This window comes from Notolepis coatsorum (genome assembly GCF_963971535.1).
Source record: "Notolepis coatsorum genome assembly, chromosome: 16".
Classification (NCBI taxonomy): domain Eukaryota; kingdom Metazoa; phylum Chordata; class Actinopteri; order Aulopiformes; family Paralepididae; genus Notolepis; species Notolepis coatsorum.
This window is the reverse complement of record NC_140180.1, coordinates 5,000,348-5,025,786: the sequence shown is the minus strand read 5'-3', so window position 1 is coordinate 5,025,786 and position 25,439 is coordinate 5,000,348. Positions and strand designations below refer to the sequence as shown.

Genomic DNA, 25,439 nt, shown 5'->3' with positions numbered 1-25,439 from the left:
CACCAAGAGACCAAACCGGTTATTACAACAGTCAAGGAAATTCCATGATTTCTACAGCCTATACAGCCTACATTAGACCTGCTCTTGCATCCCATGCAGGCCCATGTTGTCAAAGCGATGCCAGGTAATATAAGATATCTATCTTAGTCATTATTTCAGTTTGTTCTATATTTACCCTTGTAGTGACTGTACATAATTCACACGGAACTCGTTGGGAATGGTAGTTCCCCCCGGACGATTTATAGGGTGGCACTTCCGGCCACCGGCATTCTTATTTTACTGTCGATACGACTACGTCGATTTGTTGTTACGCTGATGAATAAAGAAATTGAGTTTAGCTTCGAGACACCGCCTCCGACTCCTTCTTCTCAGCGCTACACTGGTGACCCTGACATTAGTCTCGAGGAAGTTTCCGAGACGGAGAATACGGCGAACATGGCAAACAACGCTGGTTTTCTCAGACTGCCTGAGTTTTGGGAGCAGTCGGCGGCCGCGTGGTTCGCCCAGGCGGAGGCGCAATTCGCCCTACGGGGAATCGTGGAGGACGCCGCTCGATACTTCCACGTCGTCTCGAGTCTGAACAACACTACGGCGGCGAGGACGGTAGGCTTCATTACCGCTCCGCCGGCCCGGGATAGATATGAGGCGTTTAAGACGCACCTGCTCAGGATTTTTGAGTTGTCGCCGTCTGAGCGGGCCCGACGTTTGTTGGATATACGTGGCTTGGGAGACAGCAAGCCGTCGGCGCATATGGAAATGATGCTGAATCTACTGGGCGCCGAGCAGCCGAACTTTTTATTTAAAGAGCTGTTCCTCAGACACATGCCGCCACGGGTACAGACGGCGCTGGCCAATACAAACATTGTGGATCCCCGTGCTCTGGCGGAGGAGGCAGATCGGTTCTACCTGGCCACGCAGCACTTGGCCCCAGAGGTGCTGGCCCCGACACGGGCGCACATGCCCAGAGGGGGAGGGGCGAAGATGGAGAGGGGCGCCGCGGCCGACGGCAATAATGACACAGGCCTGTGTTATTTCCATGCACGCTTCGGCGCGAAAGCAACGAAGTGCCGCCCGCCTTGTACTTTTGTCAGGGCGGGAAACGCCAACACCTGCGCCCAGTAGCGGCCGTGAGCGCAGGTACGTCGAACAGGCTACTCTTCATTAAGGACACACTCTCTGGTCGAGAATTCCTCTGCGACACCGGGGCACAGAGGAGCGTCCTACCGGCGACGGTGGTAGACACCGCCGGCGGGGGGGGGGGTCCGCGACTGACGACCGCCAACGGTAACCCGATCCGCACCTACGGCACGAGGACCGTGGAGTTGTGTTTCGGGGGACAGCGGTTCACGTGGGAGTTTGTCACGGCCGACGTCTCGTTCCCACTACTCGGGGCGGATTTCCTCTGCGCACATGGGCTCCTCGTGGACGTGAGGCACGGCCGCCTGGTAGACGCCCAGACGTACGCTTCCTTGACTTGTGTGCGCAATGAAGTGGTATACAGCGGGCTGGCCAGCTCGCTCGCAGAAGGTGACGTGTACCAACGCCTACTGCGGGAGTTTCCCGGCTTGACACAGCCTACGTTCTCGGCCGCGACCACCAAACACGGGGTCGAGCATCACATAGAGACTCAAGGAGCTCCCGTGTACGCTAGGGCCCGCCGGCTCAACCCTGACAGACTAGCAGTCGCTAGGTCAGAGTTCGCCAACATGGAGAAGTTGGGGATTGTCCGACGCTCGGACAGCCCCTGGGCCTCGCCGCTGCACATCGTGCCCAAACCGGACGGGGGATGGAGACCGTGCGGGGACTACAGACGCCTCAACGACGCTACCACGCCAGACCGCTACCCGGTCCCCCACATCCAGGACTTCTCGGGGCACCTGGCGGGTAAGCTGTTCTTTTCGAAGGTAGACCTGGTACGCGGTTACCACCAAGTGCCGGTACACCCCTTGGACGTCCCGAAGACGGCGGTGGTAACACCCTTCGGTCTATTTGAGTTCCTACGGATGCCGTTCGGACTGAAGAACGCGGCACAGTCTTTCCAGAGGCTAATGGACTCGACGCTCAGAGACATGCCGTTTATTTTTGTCTACCTGGACGACATCCTCGTCGCCAGCTCCTCGCCCGAGGAGCACCTTGAGCACCTACGATGCCTCTTTACGAGGCTGGGCCAAAACGGCCTAATCATCAACCCGGCTAAGTGTCAGTTCGGGTTGACCTCCATACGGTTCCTCGGTCACCTCATCGACAGGAGGGGGGCCGCCCCCCTCCCGTCGAAAGTGGAGGCCGTTTCCGCTTTCCCACGACCCCCGACGGCCCGGGCGCTCAGGGAATTTCTCGGGATGGTGACGTTTTATCACCGGTTCATCCCCCGGGCGGCCCACACCATGCGGCCGCTTTACGAGGCGCTGAAGGGCAAGTCCCCCAACCAGCCGGTCGACTGGACGGCCGAGAGGACGACAGCCTTCGCGGCCACCAAGGCGGCCCTGGCGGGTGCAGCCATGTTGGCTCACCCGTCACCGGGGGCCCCGGTCGCCATTACCACCGACGCGTCAGACTACGCGGTGGGCGCGGTGCATGAGCAATACGTTGACGGCGCCTGGCAACCGCTGGCGTTTTTCAGCCGTCAACTGACCCCCAGGGAGCGCAAGTACAGCGCATTTGACAGAGAGCTCCTAGGTCTCTGGTTGGCGGTGCGCCATTTTCGTTTCATGCTGGAGGGCCGGGAGTTTACGGCCTTCGTCGACCACAAACCCCTCACGTTCTCCATGTCCAAGGTGGCTGAACCGTGGTCCGCGCGACAACAGCGCCAACTCTCGTACATTTCCGAGTACACGACAGACATACGGCATATCGCCGGGAAAGCCAACGTGGTCGCAGACTGCCTATCCAGGGTCGTCATCGGAGCTGTGCAACTGGGCCTCGACTACGTCGCCATGGGCTCGGAACAGGCCTCCGACCACGACATCCAGGCCCTCAGGACAGCGGATACCAGTCTGCGCCTCAGAGACGTCGCGATTGGCGGCTCGGGCGCGTCCCTGCTCTGTGACCTCTCCACCGGGCAACCCCGGCCGCTGGTCCCTATAGGCTGGCGCAGGCGGGCTTTCGAGGCTGTGCACGACCTGTCTCACCCCGGTAGGAAGCCTTCGAGCAGGTTGGTGTCACAGAAGTTTGTGTGGCGGGGGCTCAAGAAAGACGTGAGGGCCTGGGTCGACGCGTGTGTGTCCTGCCAACGGGCTAAAGTGCACCGACATACCAAGGCCCCGCTTGTGACATTCGTGGTTCCCGAGAGGAGGTTCGACCACGTCAATGTTGACCTCGTGGGCCCGCTTCCTTCCTCTCACGGGTTTACCTACCTGTTCACTATGGTGGACAGGACCACCCGATGGCCGGAAGCCGTTCCCCTCGCCTCGACGTCTTCTTCCGACGTGGCCCGCGCCTTTATCAGCACGTGGATCGCACGTTTCGGGACCCCGTCTGACCTCTCCTCCGACCGGGGCTCGCAGTTCACCTCAGAGCTCTGGAACGCGGTCGCCAGCGGCCTGGGGGTTAAGCTGCACCGTACAACCGCGTACCACCCGCAGGCCAACGGGCTATGCGAACGTTTCCACCGGTCCATGAAGGCGGCGCTGCGCGCAGGCCTGACGGACGGCAACTGGGTGGATAAGCTGCCGTGGGTCATGCTCGGACTTAGGAGCGCCCCCAAGGAGGACCTGCAGGCCTCGTCCGCGGAACTGTTATACGGCCAGACATTGCGCGTCCCGGGGGATTTCATTCCGGACGCGACAACCCCTTGGTCCGCGGCCAGCCAGCGTTCCACCCTGCGGGAAGCGGCTCAGACCTTCGCCCCGATTCCCACGTCGCAGCATGGTACCCCCGTTTCCCGGGTGCCGCGCAGCCTGCACACGGCGGAGTATGTTTTTGTTCGCCACGATGCGCACCGGGGGCCCCTACGCCCCCCTTACGATGGCCCGTTTAGGGTCCTGCGACACGGTAACAAGGACCTCATGGTCGACATGGGCGGTAGGACGGAGACCGTGTCGATAGACAGGATAAAGCCCGCTCACATAGACGTTTCACAGCCTTTGGAGTTGGCCCTTCCCCCCCGCAGGGGTCGTCCGCCGTTGCCCCGGGTGCCACCGCCCACAGAGCCACCGGCGGCCTCACCGATGCCAGCGCCCCCGGGTGTCGGTGAGGGTACGGGCGCTTGCGACGCTTTCCCCTCTCCGCCCCCGGTTTTCCACGCTCGCCGAGGCCGTTTCGTGCCCCCGGGTGTCGTGGACGGCGCGGGCGCTTATGCCACTCCGCCCTCCCCGCCCCCGGCTTTCCGCACACGCAGGGGCCGGGCAATTGTTCCCCCACGCCGGGGGGATTTTGACTATGGGTGAATTCTGGGGGGGCTTGTGTAGTGACTGTACATAATTCACACGGAACTCGTTGGGAATGGTAGTTCCCCCCGGACGATTTATAGGGTGGCACTTCCGGCCACCGGCATTCTTATTTTACTGTCGATACGACTACGTCGATTTGTTGTTACGCTGATGAATAAAGAAATTGAGTTTAGCTTCGAGACACCGCCTCCGACTCCTTCTTCTCAGCGCTACACCCTACACATTTGTACTTGTGCCAAGTGTGGAAAAAAGATTTTACCTGAAACCTTTTAACAGTATAACCTACACACAACACGCAGTTCAGAAATACTAAACACGGTGGCAGTTCCTAAAATGTTTCTTTAAACAATATGTATTTTATAAATCTTTATACACAACGTGGCTACTTTTTGACCTCACAAAAAACGGAGCCTAGATTTGAACAAGCCACTTGTCAACAACTTATTTATCAAATTCACATTCCTATATCACAAGGATATAGTTAGTTAGTTCGGCCATACTGGTTGTTGAAAGGTAAGTTTCTCTGAAGTTAGTTAACTGTAGGCACCTTGGCTAAGCCCCCTTTTTAGGAATTGGAGCAGGGCCCAACCTATTTTGTTTTCAGGGACACTTGAGGCATTTGAATATCCAGCAGAAACCATTCATCAACAATTATACATTCTGTAATTTTGCCATATGTATCAATAGTTAATGTTGCATGGTAATATATGTCAGCAGCCTAGTGGTATAGGGCGCAGCACATGATTATGTTTTTGCATATAGCTTCTAAGGCCCCGTTTAGACGGAAACGCTAGCAGGTGAATCCGCAAAAATATTTTTTCGGATGTGCCTTTCGTTTATACGGAAACGGCGTTTTTACGGGGTGAAACCGCAAAAAAGTGAGACTACCTTCCAGGGTGGAATTCCTAGAAACGCAAAAGCTTTGCGCTCTTGTCTAAACTGTAAAACCGTATAAATCTGTTAAAACGATGACGAAAGGGTTGTCACGGCTCTGGTCGCGCGTACTGCTTACGTCACAGGTAGCAGGTATGCGCCAGTAGCCGAGACGTAAACAAAGCAAGTATGTCTGACTATTATCAACGGAGATCACCTGAAGGCTAAATTGGCAGTACTTTTAACCCTTTCACTGCCACACGACAGAAGGTTAACCCTTTACTATCACACCGGCTGTCGTGTGGCAGTGAAAGGGTTAAATACACAAGAATCTGTCCCGCGGCGTGAGTGGACCCACTGTCTGTGAGTGACTCTGCTTTGGTACAATCACATTCCCCATCCACAGTCTGCGAATCAGAGGCAGAGTAGGGCGGGTCTTCACAGCACGTCATGTGACATATGCGCCAATCGTGTGACAGCGGGGCGCCGTCGTTACAGCGTCGTCTGCACGGAGAATTCCACCCCAAAACGCTTGTCTAAACGTAAAATTAAAAGTGAAACCGCAAGATGACTTTTGCGGTTTCTGTTCACAAAACGCTCGTCTAAACGTAGCCTAATAAATCACCTATTGTTAGTAGCCTGATGCTGGTTTGGTTGAGGAACAGTGACATTTTGTATTGTAGCTCTTTCAGAACATTGTTTTGTCAGCGTGGCTCCTGTGTTTGACAAAACTGAGTAGCCTACCACTGATCTAACTTGTGGTTTATTCGGTTGCATTGTCAGCTTGTAGCTGTAGAGTTGCATCACGCAAGCTAACATTAGTGCCAAGTTCACTCATTTCAGTGTTGCACAATAGTTTACGGAATCATCATCATGATGTACATTTTGTTTTCAATCAATGTTACATTACATTGTCCTGTGAAATACGGATCAGCATGACATACAGAGTGGAGGCATGGAGTGCATGAATCGTTGCTTCATAGACGTTGCACACAGAAGTTAGTCAGGCAAGAGACCTTTGATCTGCTATTATTATATAACGCATTGCATACAGGGAAGGATGATGTTTAAGCAATACAACAAAAAGACAGTATGTTCATCACAGCTGTGGTCATGTAGCTCTTGACAGCTGTGATTTTATTTACTATAACGCACAACCTCAAGTATTCCATGGCTTTTATACAACAGTTTTCATACAATATCTGTGTCATATTGTGACAAAGCCACTGTGATATAAAGTGTTGCTGAAGATTTAACATGGCTCTGTATCTATCCTATGTGGACATACAGTACATTTAATATGCAACTAACTCTGTGAATTTCTCCAGACCTCGTTCGGCGGAGCCTGAGGTGTGGCCAACAATTAACAACCACTGCAGTATCCACACTCAACTCCAACCCACAAATCAGACCCATACAAAATAATATGTAAACAAAGTACAATACCAAGAGGAGCACTTTTGCCTAGAGGTCAATGTTTGACGACATTACAGATTATAGCTTTCAGTTAAACAAAAATAAATGATGAATCCGATTGTTCTGTTGTGAGGAGGACAAGTGATAATCTGACATAAGAAATACCTCAAGACAGACTCAGTCAGTTAATGTTATCCAGAGGAGAGCAGACATTAACTGCATCTGTTATTTCCTCATCTATTTTCAAGTGTAGTAGGACCAACTTGAGGAAAGTTAAAAAAAATATTTTAGGAAAAAGACAATTTCACTAGAGGATTAAGGTTGAAAATCTGCGAGGTGGCCCTTTAACTTGAAATAATTCAACTGGTAACATTAGATCCTATTATAGAAGGACATTATCTTCAGTTACTCTATGCCACATCACAAATCAAAATGTAATATTATAAACCACCCTATTATCTTAACACATGCCTTTCCATATGAAAATACTGCCTCTCTCTCACTTGCCATATTGTATACATTCTGAACTCCATTGCCTACGGCCTACGCAATACTCTGTTTCCCACACTGTATGAACTCTGACCTCGGTTGCCTATACTCAATCTATACCATATATCTACTGCCTTACACTGTAACCAAAACTATCAACCTCAACCTATAGTCTACAACAACACTGCCACTGTATATACAGTATATGTATGTATATCTGTATGAATATATCTGCATACCTCTCTCTCTCATACGCAGTCTCTCTGTCTCTCTCTCTCTCTCACACGCAGTCTCTCTCTATCTCTCACAAACGCACACACGCAGTTTGTCTCCACATATTACAAACAGGACAGGGATATAAACAATGTAAATTAATTCAGATATTCAGGAACAGGTTGATACATACTGTACAGCACACATAGCCTGACAGCACAGTAACCTACAGAGTCAAGGGAAAGCAATGTCTCTGTTAGACTGTACAGTGTCTAATGATAACAAAATACTGAGGAAGACTCTGCAGTTTGGCCTTCCTCATGCTGAGACCGGCCATCTGAAGGCCTCTCACAAATAGCCTATGAGCATGACACCCCCCCCCCCCCCAAAAACCTCCTCTAAGATGTCATCAACACACAGCAACTGAACACTCCCGTGAGATCTTCATGAACAACAACAACAATGCGTTTGGAGCCAGATTGTCTAAGTTGCCACGACATAGACTGAACATGTTTGCTTTGATGGTGATGATGGTGGTAGATGATGTGAAATGAGATGCAATATTATTCTCTGACATCAATTGAATCGACTATACATTTACATGTATTTACATGAACTTATAGAGAATAAATATAAGTTACATTTGAAAGCAATGTTTACCTACTGAATAATTTTTTTTAACTGCACTGCAACTGTATTTTGATGCATGAAACTAAAATGTGGTACATGGACTGCTCTAACACGACTCAAATGGCCGCCCTACCTCAGGGGAACCATCAGAGTCACCGAACACCTCAGCAAAGTCAGTTGGAGTCTTTCTCAGAGTCTGGTCTGCAGGCATCGTGTTGTCATTGTAAGATCCGACGAAGTTGAAGTCACTGGTTCTAGAACCCGTGGTTAAATAGGCGTCATAATTGTACGTGCTGCGTAAAGTTCCTGTGCCATCAACCTCTGCGTAATTGGGAGGGAGATACGCGCTGGGGATGGCGACCGCTCCGTCAAACAACAGTCTGGGCTTTCTCCTGCGACAAAACCTCACAGCCATGATGATAATAATGAAGGTCAGGAAAAAGGTGGAGACGGACACCAGCGCGATGATCAGATAAGAGGTCAGTTTGGAATTGTTGTCATCATAAGACATGTCTTTCAGTTCTGGAACTTCAGCCAAGTTATCAGAGATAAGTAAATACATGGAGCAGGTGGCAGAGAGAGAGGGCTGTCCGTTATCTTTCACTGCCACAATAAGGTTCTGTTTCATGCTGTCAGATTCAGAAATGTCCCGCTGTGTCCTGATCTCTCCGCTGTGGAGAGCAATAGTGAAAAGTCCCGGATCAGTGGATTTGACTATATGATAGGACAGCCAGGCGTTCTGTCCGGAGTCCGCGTCCACCGCTATCACCTTGGACACCAGAGAGCCCCCGTGCGCAGCTTTGGGGACCAGCTCGGTCATGAAGGAGTTGCCCTCCGGGGCGGGGTACAGTATCTGAGGAGAGTTGTCATTCACATCCGTTATGAAGACACTGACGGTCACGTTGCTGCTGAGTGGAGGAGAACCGTTGTCTCTGGCCATCACGTGGACTTTAAAGCTCCTGAACTGTTCATAATCAAACGACCTCACAGCGTGGATCACCCCCGTGTCTCCGTTAACAGATAGATAGGAGGACACCGGCGCACCGTTCACCTCACCAGGTAACAGAGAATAAATCACGGTACCGTTCTGTCTCCAGTCTGGGTCTCGAGCAGTAACAGAACATAACGTGGAGCCAGGTTTGTTATTCTCGGTCACGTAGGCCCTGTAGTACTGTTCCTCAAACACAGGTGGGTTGTCGTTGACGTCAGATACAGATAACTGAACACTTTTAGACGAGGACAGAGGTGGAGAACCCTCGTCGGTGGCACTGATTGTAATGTTGTAATCAGACACTAGTTCACGGTCCAGTTCTCCCGTGGTCACCAGAGAATAGTAGTTCTTGATGGAGGGAACCAGTTTAAAAGGAACGTTTTGCCGAATGGAGCAGCGGACCTGTCTGTTATTCTCAGAGTCTCTATCCTGCACGTTAATGATGCCCACCTCTGTACTAGGTGGCACGTTCTCTGGTATGGAGTTAGTGAGAGACTTTAGATATATCACAGGGGCGTTGTCATTCACATCCGTGATGTCAATGATTACCTTTGTGTATGAGGATAACCCCAATCCATCCTTTGCTTTAACACGGAGTTCAAATGAAGAAACACTTTCAAAGTCAATAGTTCCAATAACTCTTATTTCACCTGTTTTACGGTCAATATTAAATATTTTCATCACATCATCAGAAACATGGCCAAATTCATACGTCACTTCTCCATTCACTCCCTCGTCTGCATCAGTAGCACTCACTGTAACCACTACAGTATCTAGAGGAGAGTTTTCAGGCAGACTGGCTTTATAGACGGCCTGGCTAAACACTGGGGCGTTATCATTAGCATCCAGGACAGTGACGTGGATGACTACAGTACCTGATCTCTGAGGAGAGCCGCCATCCACGGCTGTTATAAGCAAATTTATTTCCTCTAGTTTCTCGCGATCAAGCTCTTTGTCGAGAACAAGCTCGACTGTGTTACCATCAACAGCCAAAATGAAATTCTCGTTATTTTGAAGAGTGTATCTCTGAACTGAATTCTGTCCTATATCCGCGTCATGGGCCTCCTCTATTAAGAAACGAGACCCTTTTACCGCTGATTCGCTCATTTCTATATTGATAGAGTCCTCTTTAAATAGCGGGGAGTTATCATTGATATCTTGAACGTGAAGGCTGATGCGATGCAGTTCTAAAGGATTCTCCAGCACAAGTTCGTGTTTCAGAACGCACAACGCCTTTTCTGCACAAAGGCCCTCTCTGTCGATCCTCTCGGCAACAATCAAATCTCCGCTGCTCAGGTTTATGTCACAATAACGTTTGTCGTTCCCGTCGGTGTCAATGCGAGCCTTTCTAGTGGATAGTTTGCTCGTCCCCAGTCCGAGATCCTTAGCTATGTTTCCAATGACGGATCCACGTTTCATCTCCTCCGGAAAAGAATAGCTCACGTCTCCATATGCGGAATCCCAGGCGACAAGAAAGACGACGAAGCAACATATCTGGAACGTGAATCCGTTGAGCCCCATCGCGGCTCTGTGGTTCTTAGAGAGAAGTATTCCTCGTAAGGGGGTAGCAGTATCACAAAATGAAAAAACACGAATAATCCACGGTTATTGTGCGTGCATCCTCGCCGGTCAACAGCAAGACAAGAATACCGCTGTGCATATATCTACACAAGGGTGGCAAGAGTAGAGCTATTTTACCTAGCCTGGTGCATAGCGACACCATGAGTCGAGTTTAGAAATATCAGACAATAAATAAAAATAAATAAAACAAACGAATTAATAAATAGCTAAATTGCCTTCCGTTCCGCATAAATTCAATCACGAGTTAATACCACGGATTAAAGCTAAACAAAAATATATTAAATGATACCCTAGTCTAAACAAATTATGTAAAAAATAAATATATACAACATTTTAAGCATACATTTGAAAAGCAACCATGATTAAAGTCAATAGAGCATGGCGTCATTAGTAGTAAGTTATATAATATATTTGTTTTTTTCTTCTAATCAAACCCTTACCGCACTTATCTAATGGTTATGTCTGCATGAAAATAACACCAGACTAAAGACACCATAACCGTGGGTATAAAAAAATTATAATTAAAAAATGTCTTCAAAGCCAATTATTTCCTGAAAAATGGACACACGCAAGAAAAAAATAAGCTTGATTCAAAAACTGAATGTTGCTGTAATGTCGAAATAAGTGAGAGTTGATCCTGTGGTGGAGAATTGATTCGGCAATATTGACGAGAGACGTGTTAACGCAACAGGCCCGTGTCACATTTTGACGTGTCATCACAGGGTAAAATATATACATAATTAATAACATATTATGTTATGATCCTGTTCCAGTTAGGTGTGTCTCAGCCACTGCAGTGAGACCGCAGGCACAATACCAGGGCCTGACTCTGGCTCACCTCAAAGGAACGGGGCCATAATTAATGTTATTATTTACACATCGCTGCCTTTAAAAAAGGCCTATGGAACAACGGACACGTGTTCTCTAGTAGACTATAGCTTTAAAATAGCGGATATTAGGAGAGGAACGGCTCACAAAATGTGGCACTATATCAACACTCTTGCGTGAAAATAGAAGCAGGAATATTTCGAAATTCGGCTTTTCACATTTTACATGAAAGAATGTCGAACCCTGACAATGAAAAAGTGCTAATTAAAGTAATTTCCTCTCTCAAAAACCAGTAGCCTAAACAAGAGAAATCGACTTAACTTAGAAAATGCAATAATAGAAAGATAAACTAAACAGATGTAACAAAAACACGGAGGTTCGTAAAGAAAAATGTTATCAAAGTTAGATTAGCCCAAGTAGAAATGTGTTTAAAGTCTATCAAAGTACATTTTATAATAATAATAATTTAATAATAATAATAATAATAATTTAGTATTATTACGGTTTACCTATTTTATCCAGACAGGGCCTACAGCTATTATAAAGATGCATTTATGCAATTATTGTCAAGCCTTTGGCACTTTTTTGCGAAGCTAATTAAAGTGTTTTGAATTAATTTACAATGTAACAATTACATTGACATTTGACTTAAAAAGATGCATTTAATTTTTATTACATTTCTACCAGCTTATTAGCCAGCGTATAACCCCCCAGTCTAAAGGTATACATTCGATTTAAATGTTGCTACATATGAAATAGCTCTAGCTACATCAACTTACTAATTGACACACAATTGTTAAAATTAGTCAAGAGAACATGATCCAAGAGACGGCAAACAGTTTGACTGCATCAACAGGTGGCATGCAAATCAGCACCACGGACAGAGCAAATATACGTGACGGAGAGAGAGAGAGATTGAATTGATTGAAAACCTTTTATTTATCCCAGAGTGGAGGTTCAGGTGTCCATCACAGCATCAACAGCCATTTAAAAACAGTTATAACATATTAGTTAGTATGTGTTAAAAACAAAGACGGACATAATACGTAGGCTAAGAAACAGCTAAAAACTAAAATAGGGATCAAATATTTAGCTAAAAGTGGTAAAAAATAAATAAATAAAAAAGAGTCTAAACATGTTGTTAATTAATTACACTCCACAAATAAGCTCCTCCAGTCCACGGCAGTTAGCCCGTCCGGGCCCTGCCTGGCTGTGGAGCCTAATTGACCTTTCGCCACCTGCACAAAGGACTGCCCGAAGCGCTTTGTGGTATGTGGGGGGGGGGGGGGGGGGGGGGGGGGATACGTCTGTGGCTAAACGTGGACCTCATTGCGGTCAGCTCATCATGGAGGGGGTGGCAGGGGTTCTCGAGGATAGCGTACATGCAGCTTCCTCCTCGTCCTCCCCTCTGCCACCACCTCCAGACAAAGAGAGAGAGAGAGAGAGAGAGAGAGAGAGAGAGAGAGAGAGAGAGAGAGAGAGAGAGAGAGAGAGAGAGATCCAAAACAATATTTTCAAATCAATAAAGTCTATCAAATTCAAAACAAAATAAAACATTGTAGCAATATAACAATTACAACATTGCTTGTTATGAAGGAATACTTATTTTTTAATATTGTTGGAAAAAGCGGGAACAGGGAACAGTCTAATCAGTTCCTAACGGCATCGGCCGCCATTATGCACAAAAATATAAGTTACATGTGAGCCAAAGCGTTTGCATTTTTCGTCAAAACTATAGGCAATCGACTGCCAAGCAATGAGAAATAGACAAGTTATTTATCATAATTACAGATTAAGTTAAACAAGAAACGGGTTCAATGAAATGGTCAATTCCACAGCGATGCCACATATACGAATATCCACGCTGCTTTTTTCTCTCTCCAAACAGCTCAGGGTAAATTTGTTCAGTTTGTTATCAAGGGTCATGCAAAGGTCTACCAGAACAGAGGAGGTACTCCTGAGAGAGAAACCCCACTTCATCTAAATATTCTGACTGGTGTAAATAACTTTATGCTTACGATACAAACGCTAAAAAGTATTTATTCAATGCAAATGTCCCATGAAAATCGATGAACACATGCAATACTATATATACTACTGACAACATTATTCATTATTCATAATCCACGTCACCCTCTCCTCCAACCCACTCACGTCAACTCAAGTTCAAAAACGTAATTTTTCTAATTATCTTCACATAGAAATGAAACGAAAAACCCTATTATATCATAAAAAGTGCTCAAATGGTGGTCGAAAGTCTATATTGAAGTGACCACGGCTTCAGCTGCATTTAGTGAGAAACACAACCACCTGTCATAATGTGCTTTGTCGTCGTCAAATCTAAGCTGTCCTCCTTAGCTTAATCTTTTAAAGAAAGTTCCTTTGACAGTTACTTGGTACAGGGCTGCTAGCTGTCCTCATTAGCTTCAGCTTTTCTAGAAAGTTCCTTTGATGGTTAGGACAGAGCTGATAGGGATCTGGAGCTTCTCCATAGACAATGAACAGGGCTCTGAATTCATGGAGTCACAGAATCTTCTCCACAAATGGACTTCGGTCGTACAGCCACATGCTTTGTCCTTGTAGACCAGAGGACAACATGGTGATTACACAGAAGCCGTTATCACACCTAGCTCACAGCAAACAAGAGATCATATGGGTTTAGTAGTTTAAAATAATGCATGCCTTTCGTTTTAATTGCATCTGTTAGCCTAACCTGTTTGACCCTTGACCACCTGTTTGAAAGCATGCTATTCTGCAAGGAGGACATGGAGGAGGTCATACAAGATACTGTAAATAAGCTGTGTAACAATGTGTCATTGTAGGCAGCAAGGGACATCTGCTAACAAGTAACATAGTGACTGGCCTACAATCTGTTTGTATATTGTGATGAGTCTGGGCAGCCTGGCCTGAAGCAGAAATATTAATTATGTTATGCAGTGCACAGAACCACTGAGAACACAGTGGCACCTTTGGCAAATATGAGACATGGCTGTAAGAATAACACCACTAACAATTAGCATTTTGTGTTTACAGTGTAAGTTCATAATGTTAGAACTCTAGGCCTGTTTCATTTACATTTATAATTAGTAATTTAGCTGAACACTTTTGTCCAAAGCAACTTACAAGTTGTGTACACCACATCAGCAGGAAGGTACATCTCTGGCAGCTAAGGGTCAGTAACACTGTTCAGTGTTGAACTGGAGAGCTCACACATTGATGGACTAAACATTTTCTGACACTTGCCTCTGAAAAGAGGAGTAGTTACTAATCTTCTCACATACAGTTGTTACTTGTGTTGTTTTAACAAGAGGCTCGTCATTGTTAAGGGCAGTTACAGTGTAGTAAATAGTCCCTGAATGATGCATAAAAAGTTGAAAAGCAATCAGCACCATGGACAGAGACACTAAGCAGAAGGTTCACTAATTGAACCAGACTAAGAACCATATGCCTGTTTTGAAATGTATTGGGCAGCCCATGTATTTGCTCTTGTAAAGTCACTTTCAGTGTGAATGTGACACATCACCTGCAAGTACTCAACCTCGATGTTCTTTAGCTATGAATGCACCAGACATTTAAATTTACAGACTTAAAATAATTATTGTTGTAGTCCCTTTTTTCATGTTTGATAGACAGAGAGAGAAAGAGAGAGAAAGAGAAAGAGAAAGAAAAAATGAAAGAGAGAGAGAGAGAGTTAGAGAGAGAGAGCTAACATAATAGCTGACATAAACAAAAACATGGCAAAACAATTTATTGAAAGTATATACAAAATGTAAAATAAAGTGTATACCAATCAGAATAACAGGCAACTACATACTCAACAACACATACATGACAACTTTTGACCAACATAAATTGACCAGCAGACACAAGCGTATAGATATCCAGCAACACTAGGAAACATTATACACACAGTCTATTATGCCACAAACATTATAGTCAGTCTGGACACTTGCCTTTCTCACCAAGCCTATACATCATAAGCTACCAAGGAAGACATTATAATTGCCAAGTGTATTGCTGTAGAACAGGCTAGAAGTAGAATCATATGTGTGTTATACATGGATCGTAACACATTATATCTGCAAGTGTTCACCAAAGTAGAACTAAAAGAGGAAATCCCCATGGAAGGATTTGGACAAAGTTAAATAAAACACTATATGTTTGAACCACAAGACATAAACAAATGTAATCTAAATAGCACAAAAACATTCAAAAGAGATCTAATTAATATGAGCAAACAGAGCCAGGCAGAGTCAACCAAATATTTCAATCACAATAAAAAAGAAAAGCATTCACCCTATGTGTCAATAGGTGAAGCAAGGCATCACCCTCTTTCTTGGAGGTAAGGAGTGTGATTCCCACTGGGTGTATCACTGCTAATACACACACAACGGTATGGATTTAAATTAGTAAAAAAGTGTCAACCAAAAGGCATGTAATGTATTCAGAATTCAGATCAGAGTAATGGAGAAAACCCAAACATACAAATAAAATGGCCTGTTCCTATATATTCATGTTGTCCTAATCTGTATTTCTCTAATCCATAGGAAGTAGGCTAATCTGTGTAAATAAAATATATTTCCCAGCTACATTTAACCAAAGTAAGTGACAGAGTCAGTAGGTGACAAAGAGCACATAGAGATTGAAGCACCAATATAGAAACCAAAATGCATGAAAGTGGTGGGAAAATCAGACGTCAATCAGGCTATATGATATCACTGAGTTGTCACATCTTGTTTAGTTGATGTACGTGAAAGACAGGAAACAGTTGTCATATTAGACCATATACCTCAGGGGACCCATCAGAGTCTCCGAACACCTCAGCAGAAAATAGTACTGACGTTGAATAGAGTAAATGTGACAGATGAAAGTCATGAGTCAAGAAATAATGGTTTCAGGACCATTTTCACAACCAATACAGAAAAACAAGTGCCTATGAGTATTATCTGACAACATGCCTGCATTAAAACATGACACGTAAATTGCCCTCAACCACTATAAAAACAACTTATATGACTGAATAAATGTATCTTTACTTAGTCGGCCATGAAGGATTTGTATAGGAGCTCTTAAATGGGGTATGAAGTGTTGGTGAAGTGTTAATGAAGCATTTTCGGATGAAATAATTATAAATGTATTATGCCTACCTCAGGTGACCCATCAGAATCTCCGAACACCTCAGCAAAGTCAGCTGGAGTCTTTCTCAGAGTCTGGTCTGCAGGCATCGTGTTGTCATTGTAAGAACTGACGAAGTTGAAGTCACTGGTTCTAGAACCTGTGGTTAAATAGGCGTCATAATTGTACGTGCTGCGTAAAGTTCCTGTGCCATCAACCTCTGCGTAATTGGGAGGGAGATACGCGCTGGGGATGGCGACCGCTCCGTCAAACAACAGTCTGGGCTTTCTCCTGCGACAAAACCTCACAGCCATGATGATAATAATGAAGGTCAGGAAAAAGGTGGAGACGGACACCAGCGCGATGATCAGATAAGAGGTCAGTTTGGAATTGTTGTCATCATAAGACATGTCTTTCAGTTCTGGAACTTCAGCCAAGTTATCAGAGATAAGTAAATACATGGAGCAGGTGGCAGAGAGAGAGGGCTGTCCGTTATCTTTCACTGCCACAATAAGGTTCTGTTTCATGCTGTCAGATTCAGAAATGTCCCGCTGTGTCCTGATCTCTCCGCTGTGGAGAGCAATAGTGAAAAGTCCCGGATCAGTGGATTTGACTATATGATAGGACAGCCAGGCGTTCTGTCCGGAGTCCGCGTCCACCGCTATCACCTTGGACACCAGAGAGCCCCCGTGCGCAGCTTTGGGGACCAGCTCGGTCATGAAGGAGTTGCCCTCCGGGGCGGGGTACAGTATCTGAGGAGAGTTGTCATTCACATCCGTTATGAAGACACTGACGGTCACGTTGCTGCTGAGTGGAGGAGAACCGTTGTCTCTGGCCATCACGTGGACTTTAAAGCTCCTGAACTGTTCATAATCAAACGACCTCACAGCGTGGATCACCCCCGTGTCTCCGTTAACAGATAGATAGGAGGACACCGGGGCACCGTTCACCTCACCAGGTAACAGAGAATAAATCACGGTACCGTTCTGTCTCCAGTCTGGGTCTCGAGCAGTAACGGAACATAACGTGGAGCCAGGTTTGTTATTTTCAGTCACGTAGGCGCTGTAGGACTGTTCCTCAAACACAGGTGGGTTGTCGTTGACGTCAGATACAGATAACTGAACACTTTTAGACGAGGACAGAGGTGGAGAACCCTCGTCTGTGGCAGTGATTGTAATGTTGTAATCAGACACTAGTTCACGGTCCAGTTCTCCCGTGGTCACCAGAGAATAGTAGTTCTTGATGGAGGGAACCAGTTTAAAAGGAACGTTTTGCTGAATGGAGCAGCGGACCTGTCTGTTATTCTCAGAGTCTCTATCCTGCACGTTAATGATGCCCACCTCTGTACCAGGTGGCACGTTCTCTGGTATGGGGTTAGTAAGGGAATTCATATCTATTATGGGGGCATTGTCATTAATATCAGTGATGTCTATAATTACTTTTGCGTCGGATGTCAGACCATAACCATCTTTAGCTGCTATACGCATTTCATATGATGATTTTTCTTCATAATCTATAGGGCCGCTCAGTTTAATTTCCCCAGTATTTTCATTCAAATTAAATACTCTCCTTGCTGCGTCAGAAATGCGACTAAATGCATATATTACTTCTCCATTCACCCCCTCGTCTGCATCAGTAGCACTCACTGTAACCACTACAGTATCTAGAGGAGAGTTCTCAGGCAGACTGGCTTTATAGACGGCCTGGCTAAACACTGGGGCGTTATCATTAGCATCCATTACAGTGACGTGGATGACTACAGTACCTGATCTCTGAGGAGAGCCTCCATCCAGAGCTGTTAGCAATAATCTCAATTCCTGTTTTTCCTCACGGTCTAATTCTTTATCTAGAACTAACTCTGCATATTTCCCTCCTTCTGTGTTAGAATGGACTTTCACCACGAAATGATCATTCTGCTGTAATGCATAACTTTGAACAGCGTTTTGTCCAATATCTGCGTCGTGGGCCTCATTCACACGAAAACGAGCCCCCTTGTCAGCCGATTCGCCAATTTCTAACTTGATTAATTCCATTTGAAATATAGGCGCATTATCGTTTATATCTTGGATTTGTAGCGATATACGATGCAACTCCAGAGGTGCTTCTAAAACCAACTCGAACCTGATAATACAAGACATCTTTTCTCCGCAGAGCTCCTCTCTATCAATCCTCTCCGCTACAGTCAATGTGCCGCTACTAAGATTTATGCCACAATATCTTTTACTGTTTCCTCCGGTAACAATGCGAGCCTTTCGAGTTGATAATTTGCCAACTTCCAGCCCGAGATCCTTGGCTATATTTCCAATTACTGATCCCAGTTTCATCTCCTCCGGAACAGAATAGCTCACGTCTCCGAATCCGAGGTGCAGCGTTTGAAGAAAGAAAGCAAAGCCGCAGAGCAGGCCCAGTCCAGACAATCCTTTGTGTCTCATCCTGAAAGAAAAGCCACCAAGCCGCGCAGTAAAGTCCGTAATATAAGTATCAATAAAAACCACCAAACCCGATCACAAAAATTACATTTTGTTCCAAGCTACACAAAGAGGCGATGCGATCAAATATCCACGACGAGCCTGTTAGTAGAAATACGCTTCGAACAACAGAGCTGTAGGATGTGGTGGATATACATGTTCTTCCTGAGCTGGTGAACAGCGACGCTGTGAGTTGTTCCTCATAATTACATCATATGAAAGAGCATGAACAATTCAGTAGGACCACATTCCCTTACGTAATGCACGTCAATCATAGCCTTCAGCTTTCATAAACTATCTGCATGAAATCAAGTAAAAACGTCATCGCATTATTCATTGTAACTATAGACAGATAATCTGTCAAAGATTGTGATATAGGTCAGAGAACAACGACACGCTCAATCTTTCAGAAATGTCAACAGAGCTCTTTACCACTTGTGGACGAATCTGAGGGGTGAACAGCTGTTTCAGCACCATGGAGAGCGGTACGAAACCTTCACCTTTCTTGAACATGAAATACTTTGGAACATTCACAACTTTGGAACCAAAATGTCCTAGTATTCGGATTAGAATTAGCTGTTTATATTTTTCTGAGCATAATCACCTGTGAAGTCTTAGTTCAGTCAGTTTGCGTTTTCAAATGACTCTTTTTTGTAAATTCTGAAACATTTAATTTGATAGTCTTGTTTTGATTTACTTTAAGTTACAGAGAAGTAATGTTGTTGTTGTTAGAGAGAAGTCATGACAAACACTAATGTTGTTGTTGTTGTTGTTGTTGTTGATGTTGTTGCTGATGATGATGATGATGATGATGATGATGATGATGTTGTAGTTGTTGTTCATCTTTTATAATTGTAAGTTTAATTAAATTAAGTAGCTATTTTGACTAACCATTTATAAGAGAAATATGACTAACTAATTCCTAGTTTTTCGATTCAGAGTATTTTTCACAAACTATCAGGCTATTTCAGTACACATTGAGGTGGTACTACCATAGCATTACTTTTCATTCTTGATTAGCACTGTAACCAGTTGCAAACACAAACCGACAAAGCAGAAGGGAAATATATATATATGTATATGTATATGTATAAATACACATGTATATGCTAATGTAAAACACCATTCAGAATTGGCTCTGGTAATCAGATAAAACAACAACAAATGATGCAAATACTTTTAAAATAGAGGAGTGCCATCAAATAAGGCCTAAGAGAGCCACATTCACATTGATTGATAGGAAGACAGACTGGATTGCAGCCTGATCTTGTTCATGAGGAATATATATATCTCAAGCGAACCTATCTGTTTGTATTCTCAGCTAACATGTACACATGATCGACACAAGTATGGTACTAGGCATGCCTGTAGGGAAACGTTCACACTGCTACTACCAAAACGTCTTACACAGATAACCAGTAAGATACGTTTTAAAAATAATGTGAAAACAGCATTGAGAGAAAAATAAATTATTTTACATTAAAGAAAAACACAGATACTGTAGTTTACACTGTAAAGATATGACTGTCTGAGAGTTTAATCCCTTTTATTGTATTTTCTGTGAGCTGATACTCTGTGTGTGCACTGTAATGCTATTTGGAATTATTTTTATATGTAGGAATATTGGAATATATTTGTTTATGTATGCTACTATAATGTTTTGTATGTATGTACTGTTTTGTTGTGTGTGGACCCCAGGAAGACTAGTTGTTGCTGCGGTGATGACTAATGGGGATCCGTAATAAAAGAAAACAAAAAAGAAAAGAAGAAAAGATAACCCTGAAAATCGTGTGAATAAAGCCTCCAACACTAACCTATGGTTATTTCAGTACCATGGACAGAGTCGTTCAAAAACAAATCTAATTCCTCACATTCACCCAGAGACCTAATGATTTCAAAATCGACTGCCTTTTTCACTTCACAAGTAGATGTAACTTCCTACAACAGTACGAGGTAACCAGAGCAAGTTCATGGACACTAGCTTATGGGAAATAATGGGGGCTTTTTAAGATGAAACTAATTTGGACGGTAAACTGCAGGTCAGGTAATTTCAGAGTATTTTCTTCACAAACTCGTCAGGATATTTCAATACATGGCTCCATGGCAGGCCTACTTGTAGCATTACCTTTAATTTATTATAAGAACTGTAACAGGTTGTAAACATAAACCGACTAAGCAGACTGTTGATATATATATATATATATATATATATGTGTATAGGCCAATGTAGTACACCATTCAGAAATGGCTCTGGTAATAAGATATACAAAAAAAGGATTCAAATGATTTTAAAATGCAGAACAGTGTCATCAAATAAAGCCTAAGAGAGCCATATTCACATTGATAGAGAGAAAGAAAAGATAATCCTGAAAGTCACGTGAATGCAGCCACCAACACTAATCTAAGGCTATTTCAGTACCATGGACAGAGTCGAATTGTAGCAAGTTTAATTAAGTAGCTACTTCGGCTAAACATTTATGAGAGAAATATGACTTACTAATTCCTAGCTTTTCTTTTCAGAGTATTCTTTTCACAAACTCATTAGGCTATTTCAGTTCCATGGACAGAGTCGTTCAAAACACATCTCATTCCTCACATTCACCCAGAGAAAAACATATTTAAAAAAGTCCTCCCTGTTTCACTTCACAAGTAGATGCAACGTTATACAACAGCATGAGGTAACCAGTGCACGTTCATGGAAACTAGTTTATGGGAAATAATGGAGAAGAAGGCTTTAAAAAAAGGAATACTATTTTGACTGTAACCAACACAATACAGGTCAGATACTACCAAACTGTAATGCTGTGTGCGGAAAAATTTGAATGAGAGATGAATGAGTCCTACCTCAGGGGAACTATCAGAGTCTCCAAACACCTCAGCAAAGTCAGCAGGAGTCTTTCTCAGAGTCTGGTCTGCAGGCATCGTGTTGTCATTGTAAGAACCGACGAAGTTGAAGTCACTGGTTCTAGAACCCGTGGTTAAATAGGCGTCATAATTGTACGTGCTGCGTAAAGTTCCTGTGCCATCAACCTCTGCGTAATTGGGAGGGAGATACGCGCTGGGGATGGCGACCGCTCCGTCAAACAACAGTCTGGGCTTTCTCCTGCGACAAAACCTCACAGCCATGATGATAATAATGAAGGTCAGGAAAAAGGTGGAGACGGACACCAGCGCGATGATCAGATAAGAGGTCAGTTTGGAATTGTTGTCATCATAAGACATGTCTTTCAGTTCTGGAACTTCAGCCAAGTTATCAGAGATAAGTAAATACATGGAGCAGGTGGCAGAGAGAGAGGGCTGTCCGTTATCTTTCACTGCCACAATAAGATTCTGTTTCATGCTGTCAGATTCAGAAATGTCCCGCTGTGTCCTGATCTCTCCGCTGTGGAGAGCAATAGTGAAAAGTCCCGGATCAGTGGATTTGACTATATGATAGGACAGCCAGGCGTTCTGTCCGGAGTCCGCGTCCACCGCTATCACCTTGGACACCAGAGAGCCCCCGTGCGCAGCTTTGGGGACCAGCTCGGTCATGAAGGAGTTGCCCTCCGGGGCGGGGTACAGTATCTGAGGAGAGTTGTCATTCACATCCGTTATGAAGACACTGACGGTCACGTTGCTGCTGAGTGGAGGAGAACCGTTGTCTCTGGCCATCACGTGGACTTTAAAGCTCCTGAACTGTTCATAATCAAACGACCTCACAGCGTGGATCACCCCCGTGTCTCCGTTAACAGATAGATAGGAGGACACCGGGGCACCGTTCACCTCACCAGGTAACAGAGAATAAATCACGGTACCGTTCTGTCTCCAGTCTGGGTCTCGAGCAGTAACGGAACATAACGTGGAGCCAGGTTTGTTATTTTCAGTCACGGAGGCGCTGTAGGACTGTTCCTCAAACACAGGTGGGTTGTCGTTGACGTCAGATACAAATAACTGAACACTTTTAGATGAGGACAGAGGTGGAGAACCCTCGTCGGTGGCAGTGATTGTAATGTTGTAATCAGACACTAGTTCACGGTCCAGTTCTCCCGTGGTCACCAGAGAATAGTAGTTCTTGATGGAGGGAACCAGTTTAAAAGGAACGTTTTGCTGAATGGAGCAGCGGACCTGTCTGTTATTCTCAGAGTCTCTATCCTGCACGTTAATGATGCCCACCTCTGTACCAGGTGGTACGTTCTCTGGTATAGAGTTAGTCAGAGATTTGAGATAAATCACAGGGGCGTTATCATTTTCATCAGTAATATCAATTATCAGTGATGAGTAGGACGCCAACCCAAGTGCATCTTTGGCGCTAATCTGCATCTCATATGTAGATTCTTTTTCATAATCAATAGGTCCCGTCACTCTCACCTCTCCAGTTTTAGGGTCTAGAGAAAAAACATTATTTTCATCGGAAACATGATCAAAGCCATAAGTCACTTCTCCATTCACCCCCTCGTCTGCATCAGTAGCACTCACTGTAACCACTACAGTATCTAGAGGAGAGTTTTCAGGCAGACTGGCTTTATAGACGGCCTGGCTAAACACTGGGGCGTTATCATTAGCATCCAGTACAGTGACGTGGATGACTACTGTACCTGATCTCTGAGGAGAGCCTCCATCCAGAGCTGTTAGCAGTAATATGACCTCATGTTTATCTTCCCGGTCTAATTCTTTATCCAACACTAATTCACCATATTTCCGGCCACCGCCTTTCGTGTTGACGTTTAACGTGAAATGATCATTACTTTGAAGCGTATAACCCTGAACACCGTTCTCTCCGATGTCTGCGTCGTGCGCCTCGTCTAGAATAAAACGTGCACCTTTGTCAGCCGATTCGTGAATTTCAAATTTCAATAAATCCTCTTTAAACAGCGGCGAGTTGTCATTAATATCTTGAACACGGATGTTGATGCGATGCAGTTCTAGAGGATTCTCCAGCACTAGTTCCTGTTTTAGGACGCACAATGCTTTCTTCCCACAAAGGCCTTCTCTGTCGATCCTCTCGTTGACAACCAAGTCTCCCGTGTTTAGATCAACGCCACAATACTGACGGCTGTTCCCTTCGGTATCAATACGGGCCTTTCGAGCGGACAGTCTGCCCACCTCGAGCCCGAGATCCCTCTCTATGTTTCCAATCACAGATCCACGTTTCAACTCCTCCGGAATAGAGTAGCTGACGTCTCCATTCGCCGAACGCAGGGCGAGAATAAAGAAAAGAACGCCATAGCACGGCAGCGTAAATCCGTTGTATCCCATGATCCTTACTGAGCACACCGGGTTTAAACGTCCGTGTCGATCGTTAATAAATAAAACTGAAAAATACCTATTCTTTGATTTGATCCAAAGTATAAAACATAACACAATGCAGGCTCCTAGAATCGCCCTCCTCGACCAAATGCAGCACAGCACCAGAATAACGCTTTGTATTCCGACAACCAATGGGTGGATGCATGGATACTTTTACCTTGCTTTGGTGCAGAGCGACACCATGAGCCTATTTCAGATATAACACAAAGTTATTCTGAAGGCACAAATTAATATCCAGGATAACTGCTCTACTATTCCATCGGACTGCAAGGTACTGTTTATAGAGAGTCTATATTTTATAAAACATGTACAGACTTGAGAAAACATGAATAATAACTAAATATTAGTATGTATATATAAGCATGGCACTCCAGGTTAAAGTTATGTTATATTGTGTTATGTAGTGCTGTACTGTATTCACTGCTGTCAAGTGAATAATTTTTCTTTTCTTTTCGTACTATAAGTAAAAGTATATTCTATATTGTAATATACTAAATGATGTTATATCTAGTAGAATTTATGGAAGAACCAATGTAAATGTAAGGGGGTAGGGATCAATAAGCTTAGCTTCCGGCTACTCCTTTTTTGGACATGTCTGCTAACTAAATGCATTGCTCTTGACTTTTTGTTTATAATTCCTTTTTTTAATGTTTTTTTTTAGGTTTTTAAATTTAAGGAAAAAAATGTATACATGGTCAAAAATTCACTTTTTCATTCATTCATTCATTCATTCATTCATTCATTCATTCGTTCATTCTTTCATTCATTCAGGTTAGGAAGCAGTTTAAAACAAGACTTTGTTTCCAGCTAACAGTATTACTCCAGTGGGCGTGTGATGTCTTTCATAAAAAAGACTGACAGTGGAGACACTTCTCAATTTGAAGATGAGATAACATTTACTGTCAGCTTCTTGTTAAAGGGGCAACCCACCCATTTTAAGAATTGACTATGTTCTTCCTGTGCCCCAGGACAGTTCAGTCAGTATTTGTGCACCACTAATAATAATAATAATAATAATAATAATAATAATAATAATAATAATAATAATAATAATAATAATAATAATAATAATAATAATAATAATAATAATAATAATAAATTCAATTTGTAACACACTCTATATTTGTGACAATCTCAAAGTGTTACTCTCTCCTAAAGCTA

The 25,439-nt window shown here is 44.4% G+C and overlaps 3 protein-coding genes across 3 annotated transcripts; all 3 read right to left on the bottom strand.

Annotated features, from left to right (window-relative positions):
- Nucleotides 1-8,115: 8,115 nt before the first annotated feature.
- LOC311242486 (protocadherin gamma-A11-like) lies at nucleotides 8,116-10,419 on the bottom strand (the record flags this gene model as incomplete). Its single annotated transcript, XM_084331449.1, has 1 exon — nucleotides 8,116-10,419. One exon carries the CDS (start codon nucleotides 10,417-10,419, stop codon nucleotides 8,116-8,118), a length of 2,304 nt encoding a protein of 767 aa, XP_084187575.1.
- A 6,116-nt stretch (nucleotides 10,420-16,535) lies between these two features.
- LOC311242485 (protocadherin gamma-A10-like) lies at nucleotides 16,536-18,956 on the bottom strand (the record flags this gene model as incomplete). The annotated part of the gene is made up of 1 exon (XM_084331448.1): nucleotides 16,536-18,956. The coding sequence occupies one exon, from the start codon at nucleotides 18,954-18,956 to the stop codon at nucleotides 16,536-16,538; it is 2,421 nt and encodes an 806-aa protein (XP_084187574.1).
- A 316-nt stretch (nucleotides 18,957-19,272) lies between these two features.
- On the bottom strand, nucleotides 19,273-24,227 carry LOC311242484 (protocadherin beta-16-like; the record flags this gene model as incomplete). Its single annotated transcript, XM_084331447.1, has 2 exons — nucleotides 19,273-19,290; nucleotides 21,783-24,227. 2 exons carry the CDS (start codon nucleotides 24,225-24,227, stop codon nucleotides 19,273-19,275), a joined length of 2,463 nt encoding a protein of 820 aa, XP_084187573.1.
- Between the last annotated feature and the right edge of the window lie 1,212 nt (nucleotides 24,228-25,439).